Below are 26,212 nucleotides of genomic sequence, written 5' to 3'. Positions count from 1 at the left end.
CGTGATGCCTTGTGGGAAATGTAGTTAATGTAATGTTACAATAGAAATTCCAACAAATCAACTGAATTATTAGTTGTTGTTTCGTTAATTTTTTGTGAATTTATTGCTATTTGCAGAATTATTTATTCACAAGCAAAACGTTTTTTTAAAACTACATTTTATCATTATGAAGATTTAGTCCTAACTCTCAATTTTTTGAAACATTTATTAGGCCTATATATGTTTTTCATATTAAATATTTTATTATTAATACATCCTTGATGTAAAGGTGTACTGAATTCATATTATATTCTATATTTATTTCCTTGTTGTCGTTCATCCACTAATTTGTAAGAGAGGAGTCAGAAGACAGCGGTCAGAAAGAAGAATTACTACATTTCCCCCGGGTTTTTTTTACACTTCTCAATAAATCTCAATGTTGTTGCTGTCTGTGTTTTTCATTAAAAGACTGTCCTAGACTGTTGTCAGATGTATTAACAATACCAATGCCCTGTCAGTTGAGAGTGAGAAAACAATTTGTTTCAACTGAGTCTTTAATGAGGTCCCCGTCAGGCTTTTAACACACATTAGACCTCCAACTGTTTCTCTGTGTCTTCCTCTTAATTTAGAGAGGCCATTTTGAAAATTAGATTACCATTAGCATGAGCTGAAAGCTATCTTTAAATACTAATGTTATTCCAAAGCGAGGAATCCAACAACATTTTCATCAGGGGCCGCAGGGAGCATACTGGTGTTTGATGTCAGTGTCTCTATAGGTGTTATGGGGCACGTCTGTTAATTCAGGGGGGTGAACTGTCCAGGTGCAGAGGGCACAAACCTCTCCAGGGCAAAATCAGGAGGAGTGAGACTTGTAAACATCATTCAGTTAACTGGGCAGAGGGACACACTAAAGAGCCACTGAGAAATAAACATCATTCTTTGGGGGAAAATGGAGAGTTATTCTTAGGACGGCGGTGTTTATGTTTGTCTGCACTAGTGTTAATAGTGTAAGTGACGATCTGCGTGTCTGCCAGAGTGCTAAAGCCTGTTTCTTCTGTTTATGGAGTCATGGTTTATGTCTGTTTGCTGAAAGTGTAAATCTTTAAATCCTGAAATCAACAATTCTCTTTCCAAGTTTGCTTTATCTTGTGGATGGCTTAGTGGCTTTGTAAAACAACCATGATATACGCTATAGCCTGAATGTCTGTCCATGTTTATTGCGCTTGATTTACCTAACAAGGAGCCGCAGCACAAGGAGCTGAAACTAATTCTTACTTTCGTTGCTGATTAATATGTTGTCCATGTTTTATTAAGACTTTGATAATTTGATAATTTATTCCTTAAAGTCTCATTCACAAAAATCCAAAACTCAAGTATATTCAATTCGCAATGATTTAAAACAGAGAAAAGCACCAGATCCTAACATTTGAAGAGTTGAAACCAGTGAATGTATTGCCTACTTTTGCTTGATAAATTACTGATAGCCCTATAATAATCTAACACAAATAAATGCAAATTTGTCTCTGTGACATATGTGCTAAATTAAAAGACGGAGACTCAAGTAAAAATAAAAATAAAATAAAATAAAATCAGAATCAAATCAAATAATGTTCTTTCTAAATTAGACCCTGTGTGCATCCAAATATAATACAATACAAACATAATTAGATGTGACTTAATAAATGTCAGACTGTGAAGGTCAGGTTACTCCATTGCATTGATAGAATAAACTGAATCCAGTTAGGATTACCCATGACATGCTGCATCATTACATACATCATATCATGTGCTGTGTCTTGCCTGTGTTGCATCGGTATGAGCAGCAGTGTGAGCGTGTGGGACGCTCAGTGGGAACAGTCGAGCTGGCTTTTCTCAGTGTATCTCTCTGCCAGCTCCTGTTCCGTTCCAGTACTCAGGAAACCTGCGCTCCAGCCGAGAAGGCCTGGCAGACACAACACAACAGCCTGCAAACGGGAGGGACATTGAAACAAGAGAGAACGAGAGAGAGACATAGTGATAGATACATGCAGAGTGAGATGACAAAAAGAGGGATGCAGGGAATAGTGTTAGAAGGGGTGAAGCAGTGGCAGCAGTTACTTTTGATAAAGAACCAGAAAATAGGGGGGGGGGTTCATAGCTGACAGGGCGAGAGAGAGAAAGCTGAGAGGGCCAGGAATGAAAAGAAAGTGTATGTGGACGAAAGAGGAGAGGGCAACAGAGCAAAAGAGGAGAGGAGGGAGGGAAGGGAGCAGACAGGGGAGAGAGGTTTAGACAGGGGGGTGAAATCAGGGGATTTGCAGGTGCAGCTTGAACAACCAATGACCTTAATGGTGTATTAAATCCAGCTGTTGCTTATCCAGACTTTCCTTCAATCCCCCTAACACCTTCAGCTGTGCAATAGACTGCATGCACCTTGGTTCCCACAATGAGGAGTGAGTATAGCAGTGTAGGTAGAAACAATGAGGAAAAAAGCATGAAGACAGTGTGAGAGGGATTGGCAGAGACAGAGCGATGGCAAAGGAGATACTTGATCCTCAAGTGCAGAAATAGGAGTGGCTGCGTGACTCCATCCAGAGAGCAAAGATAAGAGGCATAGATAAAACAGCAAAAGTGGTAATGGAGAGTTGTGTTGACTCTATCTCACTGGCTTTGTCAATATTAGTAGAATGAAAGGTCCAGATAAGAATGTGTGCCATTATAGAGCTATATAGGGATCAAGATTTGGCTAGATAATAATTGTGTAATATCTGAAGTGTGTAAAGCAAGAGTTTTGAGAGGCAGAGAAAAACAGACTGAAGGAGAGAGAGAGAGAGAGAGTACTGTCAAAATGCTGTTTAAGATAACAATAGTGCTTGGACTCAAAAACAGGAACCCTCTGTTTCCTGAGCTGGAGACCATAGCTGTGTGTTATGTTGTCATTAGATGTGTGTGTGTGTGTGTGTGTGTGTAGATGTGTTTGGGAAAAGGAAACAGTGACTAAAAGTGTCTCACAATGTCTAGGTTCCAGGGATATTGCTGGTGGAAGAGCAAGAACTGATACTTACCTCAAGCAAGGGGAGGTGAGCCTGGCCAAACCAGTCAAAATTTTACATGCTCAAGTTTTACTATGACATGTTGGTTCTGGAAAGAATCAAATCAATTGATTGAGCCTGCAGCTAAATTCCTGGCCAATCAGCAAACTATGAGAAGTGGTTTAAGCAATGAGGCGACCTCTCAAAACTCGTAGACCTTGTCCAAATCTGTTTATACTAGACATTGTTGATGAAAAAGTATTTTGCAACAGCATAGCATATTTCTTACTTTGACCTTAATCAGAAAAATATTTCAATATGTATTTTGTGTGTATTTTCACATAGCTGAGAATAGGCTTCATATTAGCCTATGCATAATTAGATATGTGTAGCTGCTTTTACCACATAAATGTCTGCTTTCTCAAGTCAGGTCTTCAGGCAGTTAAATCTGAAACAAGTCAGAACTTAAGTGTTGATGTTTGTGACATAAGTCTGACAGTCTCAAGCTTTGGCAAGGGATAGCCCAGAAAGTTGTTCACTCTCCCAATCCAGGGTTAAGATTGTGTCATCTCCTTGAAGGAGAGTAGCTCTCAATACTCCATTGTACTTCCAACTTGAAATGGCACATGCCCCTTGCAAATTCTTTCTGTGCCTGGACAGACCGTATTGAGTGATGCAGAGTGGATGACTTTGCAAGTTTTAGAAGAGGCTCCTCAGACAGGCGAGGTGACCACAAATCAAAGTAGATACATCAGGGTGGAGAGCCCCATGACACAGCTCATCAGGGGTCCCTGAATTCAAAGCAGGGCCACTGAAAGATTTGACGTTGATAAGCAGACTGCTCATAAATATCCTTGAGCCAAGATCATTTAGTGACTAGGATAGTTCGTACTAAATTGCCAGGATAATAGTTGTGAGACCCCAACGCCACTTAGGGCCTTCTTAATGAAGTCTTGGGCTACTTAAGTGGGTGTTAGGTCAGAGTGTGGTCAAGTGTGACCAGTCTGAACCATGTGAGAATAGCACTTGTCTTGCCCTCGGTGCCCCGAGTAAAGACACACCTGTTTCAGCTGCTGCTGTGACGGCTATGGTGAAACAGTGGAGTGGAGCGCATTCCTTTGCACACTCACCCCCTCTTTCTCTCTCTAGACACTCTCAATGCTGTCCTAATGAATCTCATCACATGGCCTCTATTTGTCCCACTAGTGCTTTGTTTGTTGACCTTTATAAGACGTCATTACTTATTATCTTCATGGGTTGTGTAATTCTGCCCCATAACACAACCCCCTCAACCACATCCACGGCCCACAATATGTGTGTGTGTCTGATCAAATGCTTCTTGTCAGTGTAACAGCCATTAACAATGAACAACGGGCGTAAGCTTGATGATGTCTCCCTCCTCCCTCTATCTATCCTCTCATCTCACCCCAGAACACAATGTCCTTTAGCATTACCATTATTGACAGTGGAACTAATTGGCACATAGTTATGAAAGTTCCCCCTGGGCCATTTTAAATTGGACTGCACAATTTCCTTCAACATCTGATAGGCGAGTCCACGCACAGGACCTGAGGAGGTATTGATTATAAATGTATTAATGTGGGTCAGTGCTGTGTTCTCAGCAAGGGGCAGATGATGTAGGGCTACATGTCTAGACTGAAATAAACTGACAACATATTGGGTTTACATGATGGATGATAATAGGAGGAAGAGGGTGATTCTGTCAAGCAGTTTTATCTGCACACTGTATCGTTTTCCTTTGAAAGATCAGTTGCACAGTGTCTTGAGGAGAATTAGCTACTGTGTAGGTGAATTAAATCTGATAGCTAGTCAAATACAGCCGTAAACCACCAGGCAGACAACATATCTCTTGCTAGTACCACATTGATTTCAGGGTAGACATTGCAGACTTTATGGACTCGTTTCACTGATATAATGAAGGGCCTCTGGAGAAACTGGGGCATGTATTAGATAGCCAAACATGCCAAACTGAACACAAAGTTACACACATAAACTCATTACATCCAGTCGATGGATGCAAGCATCACTGCCTGCATACAAGATATTTCCTTTGGTCTCTCATTATGTCCTTTCTCGCTCCACCAGATTAGGTCCGGTATTCAGGGCTGAATTCTGGTTGCTTTGCATGATCAGAGATATCACATGGGTTCAGTCATCTGGGCACACATCAATATGCTGTTCATTGATTCTACAAACAAATTACAGTGCAGTTTGCATTTAAACAAGCTATAGTGCAGTATGTCACATATAATCAATCACTTTCACTTTAAAGGTGCAGCTTTGGAACTGAAATCACACAAATGCACTGTACATTTGTTGACTCCATTGTGACTGTCATTGGCTTTATGTTGAAAATGTAAAAGGATGTCAAGGATTCACGCATTTTGGCTTTGTGGTGGGCAGTGGGTAATACCCTGAAAGCTGATTGCAGCCGTTCCAGACAGATGTAGCTGTCTGTCATTGCCTATAAATGGAGATGATTAGGTGAGATGCTTTGTGGTCCCGTCTACGTCATGCTCTGGACACAAGCCATTTTGTCCCACCGCCTCGACCCGGCTCCTTCCACCAAAAGACTGAGATTGCTTGACCTCTCAGAAATCTGACCCTGAGGCTCCTTGCTGCTCCCTCAGGCACCTGCCAACCTTTGACCCCTTCACTGGGTGAGCATCTGGAAGGTGAGGAGGGACAGACGTGGAGGCCAGGGTGGGCTGCTGTGAAGCTTTGACATGGTTACAGATAGTGATTATGGAGTTGTCAGATTCAGAGTGATGGCCAGACTGTTTTTCACAGATCAAACACCGACACCCCCTCGTCTGCCTCATATTCTGTGTCCGTCTGTTGGTGTCCGTTGTTACATGTCTGTTTCTTTCTTTATGTCTGTATTTCCCTCCGTCTGTGTTTTATTTCCCTCTTTAACTGTACACACAGATCATGCAGGCTATGATGTATGCACAGCTGGTCTTGACAGAGCCGTTCAGGAAATGTGTGGTTTACAGATCCCCTGTTGACATACTGATTTGACTTGCCTTTCACTTTTCAGAGACCTGGAATTTTAACAGTGCATGGGGCTATTGAGGACCGACTCAGCATGTTTGACCATGGTGGAAAACCACTCAAAATAAGACTTTTCTGAATGGATATGTCACATAATACATAAAGCTCAATCAAAACTCTTGGTTTCTAACCAGACATGCAATGGTTCCACACCTGCTCACACGATTTGTTACAAAGAATTTTGCATCATTAGTCTCGCTAAAATGCTATTCCACACCTCGGTTTTATGGAAACAATAATATCCTAGTTGTTAAGTTACAGGCATAAAGACATATATCTGAAGTTACGCCAGCCTTAAAGTTACAGCTAAGGGCCAACAGCTATGTAATATAGCCCAGTGCACTTCACACAAAGGATTTTAATGGTTCAAACCAGTGAATTGTTACTTTGGGTTCAGAATGAAATAATTTCCAAAGGATAGGATCCCCACATTTTTTCCTTTAGACTGTAACTGTAACTTTAAATCTGCAATAACTGTTATTATATTTTATTATTTTATTATTTATTTTTATTATACTGAACACAACATGACATATCATCACCTTTTAAGTTTATATGGCGAACTTTTTAGGGGTTGTTTTTTTGGCTACTTGACAAATTTAAGTCCAATAGTCACTCTCTTTTAGCTCTGTTTTTAGTCTCTTCCAACTCCTCAGGAAAAATCTGTCTCTTTAACTTCTAAATGCTCCATATTCACCAGCTAGTCGCTAACTGGGTCTGTCTGCTGTTTGGTGCTATAACTCGCTATAAAGCACCTTAAGTGGGATGCTGCAAATTCAGATAATGATTAATAATAATAATTGATTGTTTTCATTTGATACACTGTTATTTTTACATTTTCATGTTACATTTTGGGAAACGATGCATGATACATGAATGTGGTATCAATCTTCTCATCTAAGAAAGCAATTAAGCGAACTCTCCTGTAATGTAGCGTTTGATGTCTGGGTCAATCTAATTGTCCAATACTGCACTGTATGCAGATTGAATTATGCAGTAAACTACACAATCATTACATAATACTCATTGCATCATTAAACAGAGAAAACAAAGTGCAGTGCACAAATCCAATAGAGAAGGATATGCCACTGGAGTGTAAATGTTAAACTGATTTAGCCCTGTGTCTTCTCTCACAATTGCAGTGCACTAGGTTACAGTATGTGGCCATATGGGCTCTGTCTAGCATTACTGTCACCCCTCATTTATTATAGTAGGAGAAGATGGCCCCGCTATGCCCCTCAAATCCTCTTAGCCAACGTTTAGCTGATTGATTTTTTTCCTTCTACCTCTATTCAGATTATCAATGTGATAAAAGCAGGAAGTTGTATATTATTCATGATTTTCAGTCTCATGGGTGGATGGATAGACAAGGAAGAGAACCTTAAATTTTTCAGCAGTGGCCACGTCTGGAAGAATAATATCAAGGCAACGTTATTGAATCTAAAGGCAGAGAAAACTGAGTAAAAGACATGAATGATGAGAGTGTGACTCAGTCCTTTCAGTAAATAATCTGTTACATATGGAGAGACAGTGGGTGATCAGTGAAATTAGAGTTGTCACCTCTTGTGATTGTAATGTAGAGGTGTGTGCTTATGAAGATTAATAATTGATCTACTTCTTTAATCAAATGGAAATTCCACTGCTATGAAATGTGGCTTTGGGAAATTTAGCTTGCAGGACAAACACATTGTGTTTTTATTTCACCCCCTGCCTACTTAATTCCTACAGCAGGTCTCCATCACAGAAATACCTGATAATGGTTTTGACTCTGCGGAATTGTATTAAGCAGGTTCCCCATAAACAAGTATTCCACTTCAGGCTATATAAACCACAAAGCAGGTTCAGTAAACAAATCAGGTCTTTTGAACATGTGGGTTAGCTTCAAGTTGTTCAAGACAGTTGGGTTTGAGGATTCCAGCAGGCTCTGTCCTATGTGTTCTCCAGATGGCACCGCACACTGTCTCTCAATGTATATGCAACTCTGAGATCCTTCAGAGGATGCCCTCCCCCATCCTCTCCTGCTAAACTATACTAAATGATGATCAAGGAGATTATGTATTGGTAATTCCTGCCAGGTCTTTAAAAGAATGCCCATGCTGTGTGCTTAATACTCAGTGGAGGGATTATGTAGACCCCTACATGTGGTGTTGTGGCTGCATACCTCCAGTCAGACTAAACCCAATCTGTTACAGATTTGGACTAAAGAAGAGAGGTGCAGCAAGCACAAGAGGGTGGGTGGAGGGCAGTATGGTGCTGTGTTCATGCTTTACAGTACATTCCACTTCTTCTATATCATGGGGGATCAGAGCTAAACCTCCCTTTGGAGGCAGTATTTTTATCTGTGTGTATTAGGATGTTAAAAAAGAATCTTGGCTGTCCGCTTCCTTATTTTTTTTTCTCAATTTCTCTTTTTTTCTCTACTGTTTTATTTTCCCTTTGTGGTTGAGGCAAACCCAAATCCCTCTACAGTTTCTCCTTGAATGTGGGTCCAATTAAATACACATGTGGATTTTCATATAAAGCTCATAAAAGGTAAACTCCAGCGATTTACATTACATTTACATAAGGAATGCTAAGTACCTGCACATGTGGTCTGTTAATATCTCTATCAAAAGCAGATGCTCATCACTATTCATTATTCCTACCCAAAGTGTTTCTTTGAGCAAGAATGTCAAAGTCAGGCATAATTTTTGATACGTGTAAAATTCCCTAACGATATTATTTCCTATCAGGAAAGGCCAAAAATGTCTGCATTTGGAGTTATTTGAGGGGGTCTGCCGAGTCTGTTTCATATTTTAAACTGTGATTAACCAAGAGGTGGCGTCCTTTGCACTTTACAACACTGAACTCATGATATATTCAGGATATCAGAAGGTCATGTAGGACTAAAGTATTTTATGTTTGTTATTATGTGAACTTTTTATTGCATGTGCGTAAACAATAAAGTTTGATTTACTGGCTCCCATGCGCACAAGACTATACATAAATGTAAGAGACCGTTTGGCAGTAAATGCTATTCTGTAGACTTCAAAACTTGGCATAAAATGTCTATTTATGATGGTTGTCCAGATCAGCCAGCATGTGTAAAGGTTTGTTTGCTGTTATACTAGAAATTTATTATCATGAATATCACTGACGAATGTGGTAATGCATATATGGTTATGGATAAAAGAGTAAAGCCAGGAACTATATTGTTAGTTGGAAATGTAATAACAAAAAAAGGCAGGTGATATACACTTTTAAGAACCTTAAAAGCATATCTGTTCAGTTTTAGGAGGAGATTTGGAAAAGCATGTCACGTTTTCCAGTTTCCAATTTTTAACAGCACATTTGTTTGCCAATATCCTATAACGAAGGACTTGGTATGGAAAATGAGTCCAATTATTAATCTTTCCAAATATATTTGGATCATTACAAAGGCTGCAGTTAGATGGAGGCTAGTGCTGTCTCTGGGGTTCTCATATGTCTTGCTGCACCCTAGTGGTGAAACAACAGTAGTTTCATCCCAGTAAAGATTCATCCCTAACAGTGAAGTAGGTAATTATGAAAATTTGTAAAGCTGGATGAAGCTGTATTCCAGCAGAAATTACAACAAAAGGAAACAGAAGGTGTTTTTGTAATTTAAACAATTTGAATTTATTCAGTGTTTATTTTCTTTAATCCATTTTCTTTTGCAAACATTCTGCCAGCAGGTGAAGTTTACATGGATTTAATCTGGTAATCATTTTATAAGAAGCACTGCTCATTAACTTACAATCAAGCAAGGTTGGTGGGGGAAAAAGTATTGTTTACGAGAAAACAACTTTTTAGCACCAGCCAATGAATCAATGCTGTTATCAGTCAAACCACACACGTACCCATGCACATAGGGAAGTAAACACACACATGCACACACACACACACACACACACACACACACACACACACACACAGTCATCAGACACATGTATTTGAAATACAGACTAGCAATGCACAACCCGAACTGCGGAAACTAGTGATTAGCTGTGCAGCAACTAATCTGTGCTGTGCAGCAGAGGTATAATTGGAGCTTCTAATTACAGCACTGCCTCATTGTTCCTCTGTACCTCTAATTTACCACATTTACACCCCAGAAAAACAATAACTTTGGTTGGGATCATAATGGTTGTATAACTGGAAAGAAATCTTTTGTACTCGCATATGGTTTATATCTCTAAAACATAAGCTAAAGCTTTTTACATTAAGGACATGAAATGACAGAGATAAAGCTTCTACAGGAAGGATGGCGTTGTATGGCGCTGTATCTACATTAGCTTTATATACATATGCAATATAGGCTGGCTACAAGTGCAAGCATCAAAGATATAATTACATATTAAGTGCTGGATATACCAGACACTACTTAAGCAATAGGTCTTGCAAAACTGCATATAACAAAAATGTAAAAAACTTAATTACATTGCATATTTTTTGCTATAGAAACATTTCTCTTATACAAAGAAAATTAAATACAAAACAAAATCGCTGAGATGTCTAACTTTTCGCTCTAGCTGAGTAAATACTTCACAATTACCAATTACATTCCAATTAACCATATGACTTCAGATCAGCTGTCAGTTGTTATTTAAATTAGAGACACGAGGTTGGATGGTAACCCTTCTCACTGGAGTCTGATCTGCATTGCGATTGGCTACCAGCTCCTGCAGCTGCAGCGCCCCTCCACCAATAAAACAGAAAGCCGGGCACACGGGGCCAGAACAATCTACATGACCTTCCCACAAAGGTCGCAGAGAGTGGGCATCGTAGAAGGTGACACGACCCTTCTCAAAGTCTAGGCACACACCAAGCCGGGGTGGCAGCGGGTAGGTGAGGCCTGTGGGTGAGGAAGGGCCGTTGCTGATGGGGTCGCGACACCGTTCCCATGATTACTGTGGTGTTGGTGGTAACTGTGCTGCGGCAGGTAGATCTTACCCATCCCCATAGTGAGGAAGCAGAATGGTGGAGCAGAGTCCAGGGCATCCTCTGCTCCGCTGTCATGTCCACTGTCTGGGTCGTAGCTGGAGAGAGAGTGCAGTTTGAAAAATGAGAATGACTGAAAAGTACCAAAACAATGATGTAAAAATGCTCCAGTACAAGTTTAAGTCAAGTACAAATGTGGTATCAGCCAAATGTATAAAGTATCAAAAGTAAAAGCAAAACTTGTCCCCTGTCACTGATATATTTTTAAATAAGACATTATTCAGTTGGTAACACTGATGCATCAATGTGTTAGCACTGTTTTCCTGTTGTGGCTGGTCACGATGGAGCTAGTTTTAACTACTTTAGATACTGTAGTGGTTCCCAACCTGAAGGTCAAGCCCATTCCAAAGGGTTAGTAGTAGAGTACTTGAGTTAATGTGTGTAGTTGTTTTCCAGCTCTGATTACACACTACTATTTCTTTTAATTTTGTGAATTCATTTCCATTTCAAAATCCAGCTACTCACCGGGGACTGGCCATGTCTTGTGGAAGGTGAAACCACTCCTGCAGTTTAGATTCTAGACCAACTCCAACCTGGAAAAAAAGGAACAAAAATGTAAGTATAAGTGGAAGTAAGTAAGTAAGTATTTCACTTGGTTTCTCTTAACCAATTGATCTAGCTTTCTCTTTTTTCATTTACGATTATCTTAAGAGAAGCAGAAATCCAAGCTTGCGAGTTGATGTTGATTTTCTTGTGAATGTATACACCCTGAAAAATATTTGTGCTCATAAGCCTGCAATCTGTAATCACTATGTCCAGATATTTCACACTGCTAATAGTAATACAAACGCAAATGTGAGAATGTGGAGTGTTACGATGCATCTATGGGTATTAAGATATGCATATTAAAGTATGTGTATGTATACAGTATGAAGTACAATCTCAAAACTATCCCATAACTGTTTGCAAACTTCCTTTAGAAACAACCCAGTTTGGGGACATTATTTGAAGGCCAAAGGCTGACTATAAGGTGATTTATTTCTCTATGTCCAAACATAACTGTCTTCTTGATGTGATTTCAGTGTTTGTGTTGTTCTCTGTGCTCCTCTTCTCTTCTCTTCTTCTGCTAATTTGAAGTGAGCTGCAGGCTTAATTGAAAAAAGGTTGTTGCTTCAATCAAATCTGATCAAACCACACCCATATAGTCCTGATGAGGCAGATCAGCTGAGTTTTGGAGTGTTAAATAAAGATTTTTTATTTCTTAAAAAATGTTGATTGGTATTGAGAAAAGCTCAAGATTTGAAACCAAGCAAATGTCTGATCGTGGCATTCTTCATTCCACATACTGGGCAGTATTCACTAATAGTATAAAGTATTCAGTACACAAAATTAAATTCACTTCTAGAATTTACTTACCTTCACTAGGTATGACCCAGGCTCCACTGAGCATGCCCAATAGTGCCGTCCCTGTGTAATAGCCACATCCCCCACCAGGAGATCCGAGGTCAGGTGACAGGAAGTGAGGGCGTTGTCAGCGGCCTGCAGCAGAGAGAGACCAGGGACGCTGCGAGCACAACGCTGCTCTTTACTGACCACCAACCGGTCAGCATGGAGACCCCAGCGAGAGTCCAGGTAGAAGTTGAGCACTAGGAGGAGATGAGGAGAGCGGAAACAGCAGAGAAAAGGAAAGGGGAGGAAAAAACGAAGAGAAAGGAGGGGAGAAGATGTATACGTGAGGGTAGAGGGAAGACAAAGAGACAGGTGCATTCAAAAATGACATATTGGGGTTTTAGAAGCAGCAGGAGAAGCATGGGAGGCAACAGAGGGACAGTGGTACAGATTTACTGTCAGAAAGCAGCAAGGAGACGAGAAATAAGGAGAATACAGAACAACTGGGAGGAGAGACTAAGGGGAGAGGAACAGAGAGCAGGCATGCAACTCCTCCCACCAGCACTGGAAGAGAAAAGGACACTGAGCTATAAATTGATGACTCTGGGAGTAAAGTACTGAAGGCATCACAAAGAAGATCTGGGGAGTGCAGATTTTTCCAGAGGGTGTACAATTTACAGAGGGAGCATATGCAATAACAGCAAGGAAAAACAGCCTACGGGGTACACAAGGAATTCACCAATTCACCGTTAAAAAGCCCTGGATCTGAACCCGATCCATGTTGTTAAGCCTCATGTCTTAACAAACTGCAAACCTCATCAGCAGTCAGACAGATCTCGTTAGATAGAGTGGGAGGCAGAGGGGTGAGTGGGTGTCTAGATGGGGATGGAAGAACAGAGGATGCACGGGATGGCCACAAAGAGAAAGAAGAGAAGAGATGTTGTATGGGTGTCAAAAGATATGATTTAGATATGTGCACTTCTTACGTTCCGTAGGAGGCATGTAGGTTGGCAGCGTGGAAGTAGCGCGGAAGAGGATGACAAGTACAAAGCTGTGAAATGGAAACAACATGTGACGGAAAGATGAAGAAATAAAGAGTAAGAGAGTGAGGATGTGTTCAAAGTGGAGGAAGAGGTGGGAAAAAATTGGAAAAAGAAGATGGGAAATGGGCAGAAAGGAAAAAGAATGAATTATTAACTGCTCACCATGGCAACCAACGTAATGCTTTTATTGTGCCTGATAAATAATAGTAGGTGTGAAGAGATGAATGGCCCCTATATGACAGCAACTACAGCTTGCTATGCGGATATAATGAGATTTGTTTGTACCCGTCATACACTTGTCACTGATTTAAGTGGCTATAAGTCATTATACAAAAATAGTGGAAACACTCTTGTATAAAATGTATAAAAGGGACACATTCTGGACACTTTATGAAGGTGGGGGATGATCCCTCTGACATTGTTTTTAGCACCAAGTTAAAGGATTATCCCAGTTAACTGCTATTTATGTCTTATTTTCATAATTTTGGATGTCTTTCCTAATATTAAAAACAATATTGAAATCATGAAATGCTTTGTTCTGGGAATACACCTCCATTGTTGTGACCATGCATGGCCCATCACATCATGTTATTATGCCGCATTTGATACCAGGATTCATCAGAGTAGACAACCGTTTTTACAGTCATCGACAGTCCGTTGTAAATGCATATGGCCAGATAATGTGGACATGAGAGGTACCTTGTTGCAGACAATGTGAAGCCTCAGATGTGTAATTGTAAATGTTAACTGCTGTACAGTGGACTGTCAAGTTGCCAAGGTTCATCTCCAGATGGAGAATGTTTAGATTTATGTTGTGGTACGATGATTGTTTGATCATTGCAATGCTCAAACACGCCCTACCAGCACCTTTAAATCACGTTTATTTCAAAGATCTACTCCCTGACTTGTTGTAGTGTCCCTAAATCCCAAAATGTTGTCCCAGCTGGTGTTTTTAACAAATTTTCACCCCATTAAATCTGTATAAGAACATTTCTGCTTCTCCTTTGCAAATAAATGTTTCATGTATTGCATGTATGATTCATACGCATGAATCACAGTCTGTTTGTTTTCCTACAAACCATGACGTATAATTAACACCTCATTAACTGGGATGTTAAGTGGGTTTTTATACACCTCTCTTTGTCGCAAAGTCGAAGTATCTCTGTTTACTTGTTAATGAGGACGACCAAACAGTTGTGTGCCTGCACTCACCTGGTGCAGGTGGGGTGTGCAGGTACACCTCCTCGCTGTACTCCCCGTAGCCCGCCTTGTTGCAGCCTCTCACCCGCAGCACATACACGCTGTCCATCTCCAACCTGTCAATCACAGCGCTGCTCTCACTCACTTCGTCCAACCGCTGCCAGCCCCAGCGGGCGGCAGCCAATCCTCCTCTGATTCCGCCTCTAGACGCTCCTCCTGGTACCACACCCCGACGCCGATACTCAACAGAGAAGTGCCAGGCGGGTGCAGAGTCTTGGGGCAGCCGCCAACACAGGAAGAGCTGGTCGTAGGCCAAGGTGCGCTGGGTATCAATCACTGGAGCCAGGGGAGCTGTGAAGAAAATGTTTTTAATATAGAGTTTACAGAAGTTTAACATGTCATAGTTGTACTACCATCTTCAAATGTCTAAGTTCACTTACTATATTTCACGGCATCTCTGCTTCATTAGACATCATAGTTATCAAAAAGCTTCTTGTAAGTTTTCTTCTCCTTCTCCTCTTCGCTTCCTACTTTCATTCCTTATCATGTTCTCTTCCACTATCTCCATCCCCACCCTTGTCCTTTCTCCCCCTTCCACTCATCACTCCCCTTCTCACCCTGGATGAAGTTCAACTCTGTCAGGAGTTTGAGTTCTTTGGAGACATCCAGCTGGAAGTGTCTGAAGGATGGATCAGCAGCCAAAGTGAAATGCTGGAGATTCTCAATTGCTTTGCTCAGCCTGATGCAGTGAAAAACAGGGAAAGCAGTGTTAAAGGAATGAAGGAGGAACAGTGTTTACATGATGTTTGCATCAGGATAGGCGGTGGGAGGAGGTCAGATTGATTGAGGGAGGTATGATCATTCAGTCACTCAGCCCATTCAATTCTAAACACGGGTTACAAAAATAATGTTTTATTTTTAAAAACAATCAAGTAATTTCATCAGCTGGGTACTGCAATTTCTTGGGGACAATTTTCAGCCACGGATTAATACACATTTGGTGCACTAGTAAGTATTTATGTTCATCGTAATGGACAAGACAATTAAGGAAAAAAAAATATAGCAAATAGTAGCATCTCTTCTTTCACATAGTTCAACTTGCCAAGAGATAATCAAGTTATAACTCTCTCATACTGTAAGTTTACTTGTCCCAAACTTTAGGTGAAAGTTGTGCCTGTTCTAATAATAAAGGAAAATAAACAAATTAAGTCTAAGATCTGTTTAATCAAGACAGAGAGTGATCAGATAAAGAAATTGAAAACCTGTTATGAGTCTGGCGAGCAGCCTGCACAAAGCAGGGCTGGTCTGTTTCTTTCAGCAGCTCCTGGGTAAAAGCCATGAGCCCTGCGTGTTCCATCAGTCCCCGTCTCTCTGCTACTTGAGCAGCCAGCGCCTCGCCTCGTTTCTGCCGCGCTGTCTCCAGAGCCTGGGTGAGAGAAGCGTGGCGCTCGGCCAGAGCAGCCGTCAGATCCCTGATGCTCTGAGCCAGCTGCTCTCTGGCTGACACACTGTTTACCTGGTGATAAATAACACAGACGGAGAAGTTTTAACAGTGGGAAACACCCAGTTATACTACAATGTACAAAGTGCTCAAATTACACAAAATTCAATTCAGTTCAATTTTATTTATATAGTGCCACTTTATAAGACTTAATTGCAATTTTCATATAGAATAGGTCTGGACCATACTCCTTTAAAATTATTTACAGAGACTCAACAATTCCCAGTATGAGCAAGCACTTGTCGACAATGACAAGTAAGAACTGCCTTTAAACAGGCAGAAACATCAAGCAGAACCTAGACTCAGGCTGGGCGGCCGACTGCCTCGACCGGCTGGGTTGAGACAAAGGCAGATTCAAATAATGAAAACAAGGACATGCATGCCTTCACATGTGGCAGAATCCAAACATGGATGTTACAGTGGACAGATTACTGCTGTGCACTGATTAATAACAGTGTGTCAGCTGGTTGATACTAATTTCTTCATCTACATGGACTAAATCTTTAAAAAAAAAAGTGATCAGAAGTTTAACTTCATAAACACATTTACTATGCAAACCTTGCTCCTAAAATAAAGTACAAGCAGACACTATTGTGTGAATATTAACACAAATTTTGAAACTAAGGTGGAATATTTTATTTCTTTTTGGAATTAAGTTAGTATGGTTTATAAAGGTAATATTAGAAAACCACCAGCTTAAAACCATCTCTGTGTTTTGTTTATGGTATCACCTGTTGGATTAATATTTTTTATATGCAACAGGAACAACTTTGACAACAATAGTAATACTTCTGATGATGTCTCTCCCTAGGCCAGTGACATTTGATTTTAGCATGTATAAGCAGTATATAAACAATTAATACATCATTACTGAACACTGAAATAAGCAGATGTCTTTAATTTTTGTCAACAAGTTGTCTGTAACTCCTCCTGTGATGCTTCCACAACTGGCGTATAAATAGACTGAATATAATACAATTATATAATGTCAAGTATCTCTTCATTTTGATATTAATATTTAGTAAAATAAAGTAAAGTATAAAGTATTTCATTAATATATGTATTAATTAAATGTATACAGTATTTGTTTAATTTCACTGTCATGGCAACTGAGCAAACATGAATGCAGCTGAAAGCTCCAGGAGGAATATAGAGATTCAAGCATTTTTACTATTAAACTGGCCTACAAATTATTTGTGTGTAAAAACATGTAATGAAGATTTTATAAAACACCGTAAGGGCTTGTTTATGTGTGTTATCATATATCATTAAATATGAGTATCAATCATGAATTTTTTATACACCAATTATGGATAATTCACAGGAGGAGTTACATCCAGTTGATATACAGTTGAATACAATAATAAAGATCTTAAAATGTCATTATCTTCTTACAATTACATCATAGTGTGTTATAAACAATTCATTCATTGTTTATATACTTATTAAGAATAATTAGGGGGTTGTTAAAAACATAGAGTTACGGACAATTTTTTTTGTCAAAATTCAACAATAATATATTAGGCCAAACACAAATTGGCTGCCTGTCAAAGCAGCTGGTAAAAATGATCAGCAACCTTGACAGTTTTTTTAGTTATTTAGCAACTGACTGCTGTTAATTCCATGTACAGCAACATTTTGTCAGCCCAAAGTATTAATCACCTCAGTCTGAGTGATGGAACTCTCCAGCTGGGTAATCTGACCCAGAACTGTGTCCTGGTTGGACAGAATGTAGTTCATCTCCTTCGTAATCTTCTCCTGTCAAATAAACAGCAAAAACACACCAGACAGCTTAACTGTTACACACAGCCTTAAATTTTCAAATTTCAAAATTCTTTCACTCAATAATTAAACTATAAAGTTTGAGAAAAGAAGTGTTGACATAATTCATATGAAATGTTAATGTATGTTTTTCAGAACTATCATATATATCAAACCTTCAATTTTGCTGGACATTTAGAGATACCCAGTCCAGACCATGTCAGTTTCAGAGTCGTACCTTCAGGGCTTGGTATGCGTGGGCCACTGGCAGGATTTTGTGTCCAGTGTGGACACGCCGCAGTTTGCAGAGAGGGCAGAGCAGCCGCTGACAAGACCTACAATAGAACTGTAGTTTCTCCTGGTCATGCTCCGGACAGGTCAGAACCTGAGGACAGGAGCCAAATTAAATCTGAACTTATTTATCTGAAGCATATTTTACCTCAAGGGAGAAAGAGTTCATCAGTATGAGGATATGAAGCATCTCAGTGTCTTCTGTTTAGGCAAAGGAAGGAAACTCTTTATCCAACAGAAGTCTGAGCAAATGTAAGGGTATTATACAGTTTTACAATCAAGGCTGATACCACTCTCCAATACTGCAGCCTTCATAGAGGCTTTACTAGTTTTAACTAATGTGTTTTTTGTGCTTTATACATAATTTCTAAAGCTTTGCCGATTCAGTTAAATAACTTATAAGCCATTAGTTTGCTTGTGAAAAATCATCCTCCTTTCAGTGTGTTGCTTTATATTTTTAGCTAGCTCATTAATTCATCAGGAATACCCTCCAAGTTCTGTGGAGAAACTGGACCAAATCCATTTATTAACCACTTACAACTAAACGAATATAAATATATACCCTTTATTAATAACTTCCTACCTTTTATTACTGCAGGATTACTGGCTTATTAGAAAGTGAGGAAACCATGAGTATTTATTAGTATTTAACCAACATTTATAAGTGCATTATTAACACACAGAAAGAATCACAACACCAATCAAGGAGATATTTTTCACAACCTAGCAACCCCTAAAAATGTTTTATGGTTGGCTTATAAATGATCTATAAAGCATAAGTTAAGGATCTATTAACCATTAATTAAGCTATCAGTTATGACTTCCTTATTACGGGTGCAGTGTTAAGAAGTTGTACCAAAGGTTTTCAAAAGTGGTATGAAAAGGATGTTTATGATATCTTGTAATTAAATACATAGATGTGTTTAATGTCCCAATGTCTTACCTTTGGTCTGAAGTTGAGTGTGGGTTGAATATGTTCATGTTGTGCCCGTGGTGTCCCCCATGGGTGATACAGCTTGAAGCACTCATTACAGAAATTGGACCTGCAGTCAGCGCAGCCCTTGGTGGCCTCCAGAGCTTGAGGAGGCTTACAGAACTGGCACATCACAGCCACACTGCCCAGACTTACTGTGTGTCTGTACCTGGTGGTGGTGTGGAGGGACAGCAGCAAGGAAAGGAACAATAGAAAGTTTGCTTTAGCCTTTAGTCACATGGCTTGTTCTGTTAACTTTAACTTTAACTTTGTATCAAGACATAAATAAACTAAATAAAGATGTCATCAAAAACATTAAACAATTGTGAACATTAAAAAGTCTAACCAAAGTCAAATGAAAGGTTGCAAAAATGAAATGGCAAACTATGAGAGAGTGACACATACAGTATTGAATAGGTTTTAAAGCTGCTAGCCGATGGAAGCAAATAGTCAGCCATGGTAGCTACAGTGTGTTGCAGTGCATGCTCTGCAGGATTCTGCAATAGCTCAGCAGCTGCTGAATAATTATTTTCAGAATTGGACCACACCTTCTGTTTTTCAGGCCCAAGTCATCTATTCATGTACGTTTAGTTCCAAGCATCATGAGAACTGAAGGACAATATCATTGGGTAGGTATTTTATGCATATCTTTGCATTTTTTTCATTGTTTTGGTTGAAGAGTGTGTCCATATGTGCCTGTACCTCTCCACTATACGCTCTAAGGTGAGGTTGCGCAGACAGTCAGTAAGGCCCTTCTCTCCCAGCTCCACATCTCGGCCGCAGGGGCCACAGGGGAACATCATCACCAGGGGTGGGCCCTCCTTACGGCGTCGCCCTGGATAGGTCCCATATCCCGGAGAACGGGGCATGGATGGCGAAGGTGGGTGAGGACCTTGAGCCAAAAAGAAAAGGCAGTTATGAGCGGAGGGAAACAGAAAATGACGTGACAATGACATGATCTCTTATGCCAACATTAATATTGCATATTGATCATTGTCTGACATCAAATCAGTGGAAAGGTTGAAGGTCTGTTTTCTTTTCACTGCATGTCAAAATGCAATCCAAAGCAAAAGCCTCTGTATAATCCTTAAAGAAGAATCTTTTATCCACACACAACATAGATATTCTTTTCTCTTACCCTAAACAGATTAAATTGATATAAAGAGGTATTTCAAACCTGCCCGCAGCACGCGGTCAATAGGTCGCTGCTCAGCCTTAGGTGTAGGCCTGCGGGCCTGACGGGGTGAGCGGGTGTTGGGTGTGGAGGCTGGGGAGTTTGGCTCTGGGGGAAGTTCTGGAAGAGGGTAGCCGTTTGCCACTAAAACCTCCGAGGCACACATGAGGCAGATACTGTGCTGGCATGGCAGGACCACAGGCTGTTTGACTATGTCCTTACACACAGGACAATGCAGCTCACGCTCCAGGCTCTTCATGTTAGACTGTCAGAGGCAAAGGAATGTGGGGTTATAATCTGCAAAGTTTGCTGAACATTATTTCATCATTCTTGCTGAAAAATTGGTTGACTTTTTCTAAGCCAGAATTAGTTTGTGTTATTACACCTTCAGGACAACATGTAAGAGAATTTAACAAACAGAAAAATGTGCACAATTAAGCGGATTTAAATAAAGTAAAATATGAAGGTAGTTTCAAATCATCTGACCACGCACTGTACTTGACAGTTTTCAATCCCCGGCATTATGGACAGATTTCATGCAGTACCAAAAAGTATTGAGGTTTCATACCCAGCCCTACTTGCAGGTGTACCACGGAGTATGCATAGTGTCGTAGGACATAAAGAGACTGACCTGAGAGAGCGACAGGGAAATGTGAAAAGCTGTCCCAAACAGGCGACATCTTCATCATTCTTGTTAAATATGGATAAAGACCAGGCATTAAATATTTAACCGCTGCACAGAGTGCATCCCTTATATAGCAGCCCTACATATGAACATGAGCTCTTTAGCCAGTATGTTTTTCTAACACTGAGATGGTCCAGTATTTTTCTGCATTTTTGACATATTTTCTACTCAACACACTAAGGAGTAGTCTACATACTGATCATCAGGTAATGTAATTGGTTTCACCACATAATCTTTAGATTATTGGATTTGTTTATTTGTATATAGAGGAGTGCTACACAAGTATACCTCACTGCTACCTGCAGTCTACTTTACCACAGTGGTCAGAAGTGTGTGTGTGTGTGGTGGGGTGAAAAAGCTGCACCTATGGAGCAGTTAGTGTGTCATGGTACTGCTGAAGGACATGGATTTGACACAAAAGGACACACTGGCTGTTGCAGAAACCTGTGAATTTACAGCTATTGTCTGTCTAACCACAAGACTACCCTGCTTCATAAATTATGAGATACTTAAAGGGATCTGTTCCTTTATCCATTTCCCTGAACTGCTATGTGTGATTATTAATCAGTGTTTGTGTTCAGTCGGGATATGTTATTGCAGCACAGGAGATATTACAGTCAGTAATCAGTCATTTTGCTCAGGATGGCCTGCTTTCTTTTGCTTCATGGATGCCCTTGACACACAGCCTCAACCTCCTGCCCAAACTGCTGCAGGGCCAGCGACAGTACATCTGCATCACTGACATTATGAGTTAACTTCAAAAACCAGGACAAGACAAACTGACTGACTGTGCTGCATAGGGGGGTTGGGGATTTTGTCACCGGGATGTGATGTGATGCAGCGTCGGGACAGTTCAACACAGCACACCATAAACCACTAATTGTTTCTGGGGGTGTGTGGATGCAGAATCAGAAGGGATTAATCAGGTAATCATAAATTCCTGCATGAAGGCTGAGAAGTCACACAATATTAAAGGCCTACAGCAGCATATGGTGATTGATGAAAGAACCAATATCCCCAGTTTAAATAGTCAAATAGAACAAAACAGCTGCAGACACGTTTCCCAGGTGAGACAGAAATAGGCTGCTGCAAAAACCCATACTGAAGCACTGCACTGGAGTTCATTAAAATAACCTACTTTCTCCCTTAGTACACGCCAGTCTCAATGTCAAGTCCGGCCTGCCTTTCTCCTCCAATAGCAATTTACCCTGTCGCAATTTCAGGCTATTCCAGCCGGCTATACACACCAAGCCATAATGTGGGCCTGTTGTAACAACCTCACATGAATAGTGCGCACTGCTAATGCTGAGACCGGCGTGGTGAAGGCGTAAAACGGGCGATGCGATAGCGCATCCTTACCTTCACCTGGAATCTAGGCGCCATGGCAGCAGACTACGTGTATATTTCCAGCATCAAGGGAGCGCTGTCTCTTGAAAAGAGGGGAGGGGTTTGAGGCGTCGCATCGCGAGCCGGTAAGATGGGGTCTGGAGGAAAGGACTAACTGATTCGACAGCATCGAAAGATTTTTTTACCACAACTGTTTAAAGTGGTAGGCCTATGTGCTAGGCCTATAATATGTGCACAAACCTCTGGTCAGTCCGCAATGCTTTATTGTAACCATCTCTGCAAATGACTTATAGGGCCTATGTTGGTCGACGCTGCAAGCAGCACCCACACACTTTTAATCCCTAGCCCTCAGCATCAACCGAAGGTCCTGCATCACGTTTCTATGGAAACGACCATCCCGCGAGCCCCCAAAAAGAAACGTGCCATCTCAGTCTGCACCCACATTGTTTTTTCATTTGGTCATGTTTTAAACACACATGTATCTAATCAAAGAAAGAGAATATTTGCTTCCGGATCTGAAGAGCAATTTTGCTCGAGTCTAATGAGGCTACCGAGACATTTCAGGACCACCATTAGACGAGGGTTAGTCTGGAGCATCAAAGAAACATGACTAACATTCTACAATTTGTTTTCTACAGATTGAGGATTGCCAATAGGCTATAAGAGATGTAGGCTATTTCTTTTTATTTCAATTGCAATTTGATCTGGAAAACATTTGCCGGCCCATACAGAAATGGTCGGCAGGTGAAACACGGAGACGTGCCATCCAGACCGTAATTTGGTTCTCCAGTTAAAAATACAGTCATACATTACAAAAATAAAATTCGCTAATCTGTTTATAACCTACAACCAGCAACAATACAAACACAGACATATGCTATACTCACGCTGATACGGACCAGTGCTTCCATCGTTGATGTGGCTGTTTTTAAATCCATCTCTGCCATTTTAAGAAAATAGCGACCTCCTGTTTTCATCATCTGGATATAAATCGCGATGTGTCTAGACCACACGCCACACAGTACATATTAAATTATCAAATATGTGCAGCCTTCTTGATAATAAAATTGTTGCTGGTTTACCGTTATAAATTCTTCGTTTTTTTAAAAATTATTTTTCAAAAGACTCTCGATGTGGACATTTTTACGCACGCAAAAAAGGGCTGATAACCATCACCTTCTGGGTATTTTAAACAAGGAAGAAACCGATTTCTAAATGTGTCGTTAACGTCAATGTATATCCACACTAACAGATGTCTGTGGCTTTTATTCCTCACCCAGACATCCTGCCCCCCACCCTTCCCATCCCACTCCGGATGCCTTCCAATGATGTGGCTCACAGCAGGTTGGAAGCTTGATGTCATAAGAGGGGAAAGGAGGTCTAAACCCTCCATTATAAAGTAAATGTGGATCTCTAATCAAGGACCAACATCTATAGGCTGTGTAGATGGTAAACGTTTTGGCCACTATGTTGGTCTATGCCTTGGGTTTAACTGTTAAACCAGAATGTCACTGGGATGTCTTGTTTCTTTATTTCTGTAAAAGTACTTATAAGTATTATTTTACTTGACTAATACGCTGATAGCTAATACGCTAATAGCTGGTGGACATGAGGCTACTTTTAACTACTTCTTTAACAGGCATGTTGCTTGTTGAATCTGTAACAGTGGTTTAGGCCTATATGTAAAATCTTTATCTGCAATGTAAGGAGTGACTAAAGAGGTAAAATATTCATAGTGGAATAAAAAGTATAATTTATCCTTCTAAATGTAGGCTAGAGTCACAGTATTAAGTAGTTACACAGAAAATGGGAATACTCGAATCAAGTAGAGGCTTCTTTAAAAATGCTCTTGAGTGTACTACTTAAATGTAGTTACTTTGTTTTGTTTAATTATGTGCCCATAATGTCAGTTCTGACATCCTCACACCCACTTCTCCCTGAGGTGGGGACTAGTGATAATGGGGACATAATCCATAGTGGACAGAATGAGACCTAAATGCATGTCATGGAACAAACCTGTACGGTGTTGGGATCTCCCCTGACTTTGACTTTACTGCTCTACATTCTCCTAACACTTTTTATCATTCCCACTATTTACAATGTCAACATACTCTTGCCTGTTAGGACAAGCTGACATGGCATCACACTCACTAATGCTGTTGCTATTGTTTCATGGCAAGAACAAAAGTTGATTTGTGGATGAAAACGGTTCAACTTCTGTTCTTTTAGTTAAAGGTCATCAAGTTAGTTGATACTGAAAAGATCATCAAGTTAGTTGTTACTGAAAAGCAATTTTGTAATACAAAAATCCAAACAATTTCCCTTATGCTTAGATTTATTATTTTGTTGCCCCTTTTTATGCAGGATCGCAGGTCAGTCTTAAAAATCATCGGCATTCATTTTGTTTTCTCAACAAGAGAAGGGGGCTCAGGTATAACAAGGTCTTAAATTTAAATTGCAAAATTCTTAAAGATGTTCTCTTGCCTTGAACCTTCATTTATTAATCAGTTTTCATTGGTTAATTAATCTATCTATACATTTATGACTTATTCATAACGAGGTTGCATTTGTTTAAATAATTAAATAATTAGTCATTGTTATTACATACTACTGGAAAGTACTGAAAAATGTGATATAAAAAAATAATTCTGGCCTTGTCATCCCTGCTGGGTTTCCATCACACGTTACACTCATACTGATATGACTGTGAAAAAGATATTAAATTAAATTATACGGTATTAAAGCGGTCAGTCTTAAATGTTCTATGTAAGTTTCCTCCACAGTCCTAATTAACAAAAAAACTAAACAAGCAAGTAAGATTGGAACAAAATCACTTTTATTATTGTGATGTGAAACCGCAGGTCAGACGGTAGTGTGTTAATTTCCCTTCAATAGTGTTTACATTATACATACACATTAATTACAGGCATTATTATTTTGATGCTTTTTCTTCCATTGATGGCCTGTAGGAGGGTCTCAAAGTTACCCCATGCATACAAGGCAACCAGTAGGGCGAACTCTTTAAAATCCACAAACCCATCCTCGTCCAGGTCCACACAGTTGAATATCTCTTCTTCACAGTCTTCCTGCATGGATGGAACACAAACATAAGTTTATGTGGTTATGTCATTAAGTCATCTGTTGCTCTCTATAATTAAAAAATGGAATAATGTAAAATATTCACCCACTGTCGCTCTGTCAAATTGTAGTAAGTAAAGTAAATAAAGGCTTTAGTACAATACCGATATAAAGAGTACTTTGACTACAACTGTTTTTCTTTCTCAAATCCATATTTTAAATGCCCAAAATACTTTAAATGATTTAAGTTTCATAATCCTCAAACTAAACATGTAAACTTTTATAATGGATGTGCATATTTAATTAATTCTAGTGCTAAACTTTGCAGAAATGCCTCAGGTCTATGTCTATACTATGCCTTGCACTTTCCTTTTGCATTTTCTTAGTGACATCTCTGAACCATGTGACGTCAAGACAAACCCGTCATTAGTTATTGTAGTTTCTTGCAGTGATGCAGTGTTACAGAGCACAATGATTTCCTTACCGATGCCAAAGCCGGCAGTTCCCCTTCGAGGGAACTCGAACTGCGTCGGTGACGACACTATGGGAACGCCTCTGGGTGTGGCAGGGCTGAAATCATGAATGAAACTACTCCAATCCTATTGCCGTTGCTAGAACGGTAGCGTGTGACGGCGTAACTGGAGGCGTATATAAGCACGCCGGCACACTGGACACATTAGCTTTTTTCTGTTCAGCAGGCATTCTGGCATGTTTGAGACTACAAAAGAAGTACAACCACGAGAGGAAATTTCTTACCTGGAAGGAAG

At 40.1% G+C, this 26,212-nt stretch overlaps 1 protein-coding gene across 1 annotated transcript; it reads right to left on the bottom strand.

Moving 5' to 3' along the window:
• Positions 1-9,685: 9,685 nt before the first annotated feature.
• LOC119907455 (tripartite motif-containing protein 46-like) lies at positions 9,686-23,604 on the bottom strand. The gene is given in 13 exon segments (XM_038725221.1): positions 9,686-10,956; positions 10,959-11,101; positions 11,529-11,596; positions 12,420-12,649; positions 14,648-14,986; positions 15,253-15,374; positions 15,898-16,151; positions 17,799-17,894; positions 18,136-18,282; positions 19,132-19,330; positions 19,864-20,053; positions 20,339-20,600; positions 23,255-23,604. Coding segments are annotated over 13 exon segments (2,442 nt in total). The 5' UTR covers positions 23,348-23,604; the 3' UTR covers positions 9,686-10,657.
• Between the last annotated feature and the right edge of the window lie 2,608 nt (positions 23,605-26,212).

This window comes from Micropterus salmoides, unplaced genomic scaffold (genome assembly GCF_014851395.1).
Source record: "Micropterus salmoides isolate LMB-PRFRI ecotype aquatic unplaced genomic scaffold, ASM1485139v1 Ms_hic_scaffold_17, whole genome shotgun sequence".
NCBI classification, from domain to species: Eukaryota; Metazoa; Chordata; class Actinopteri; order Centrarchiformes; family Centrarchidae; genus Micropterus; species Micropterus salmoides.
This window is presented reverse-complemented; position numbering and strand designations above follow the sequence as displayed.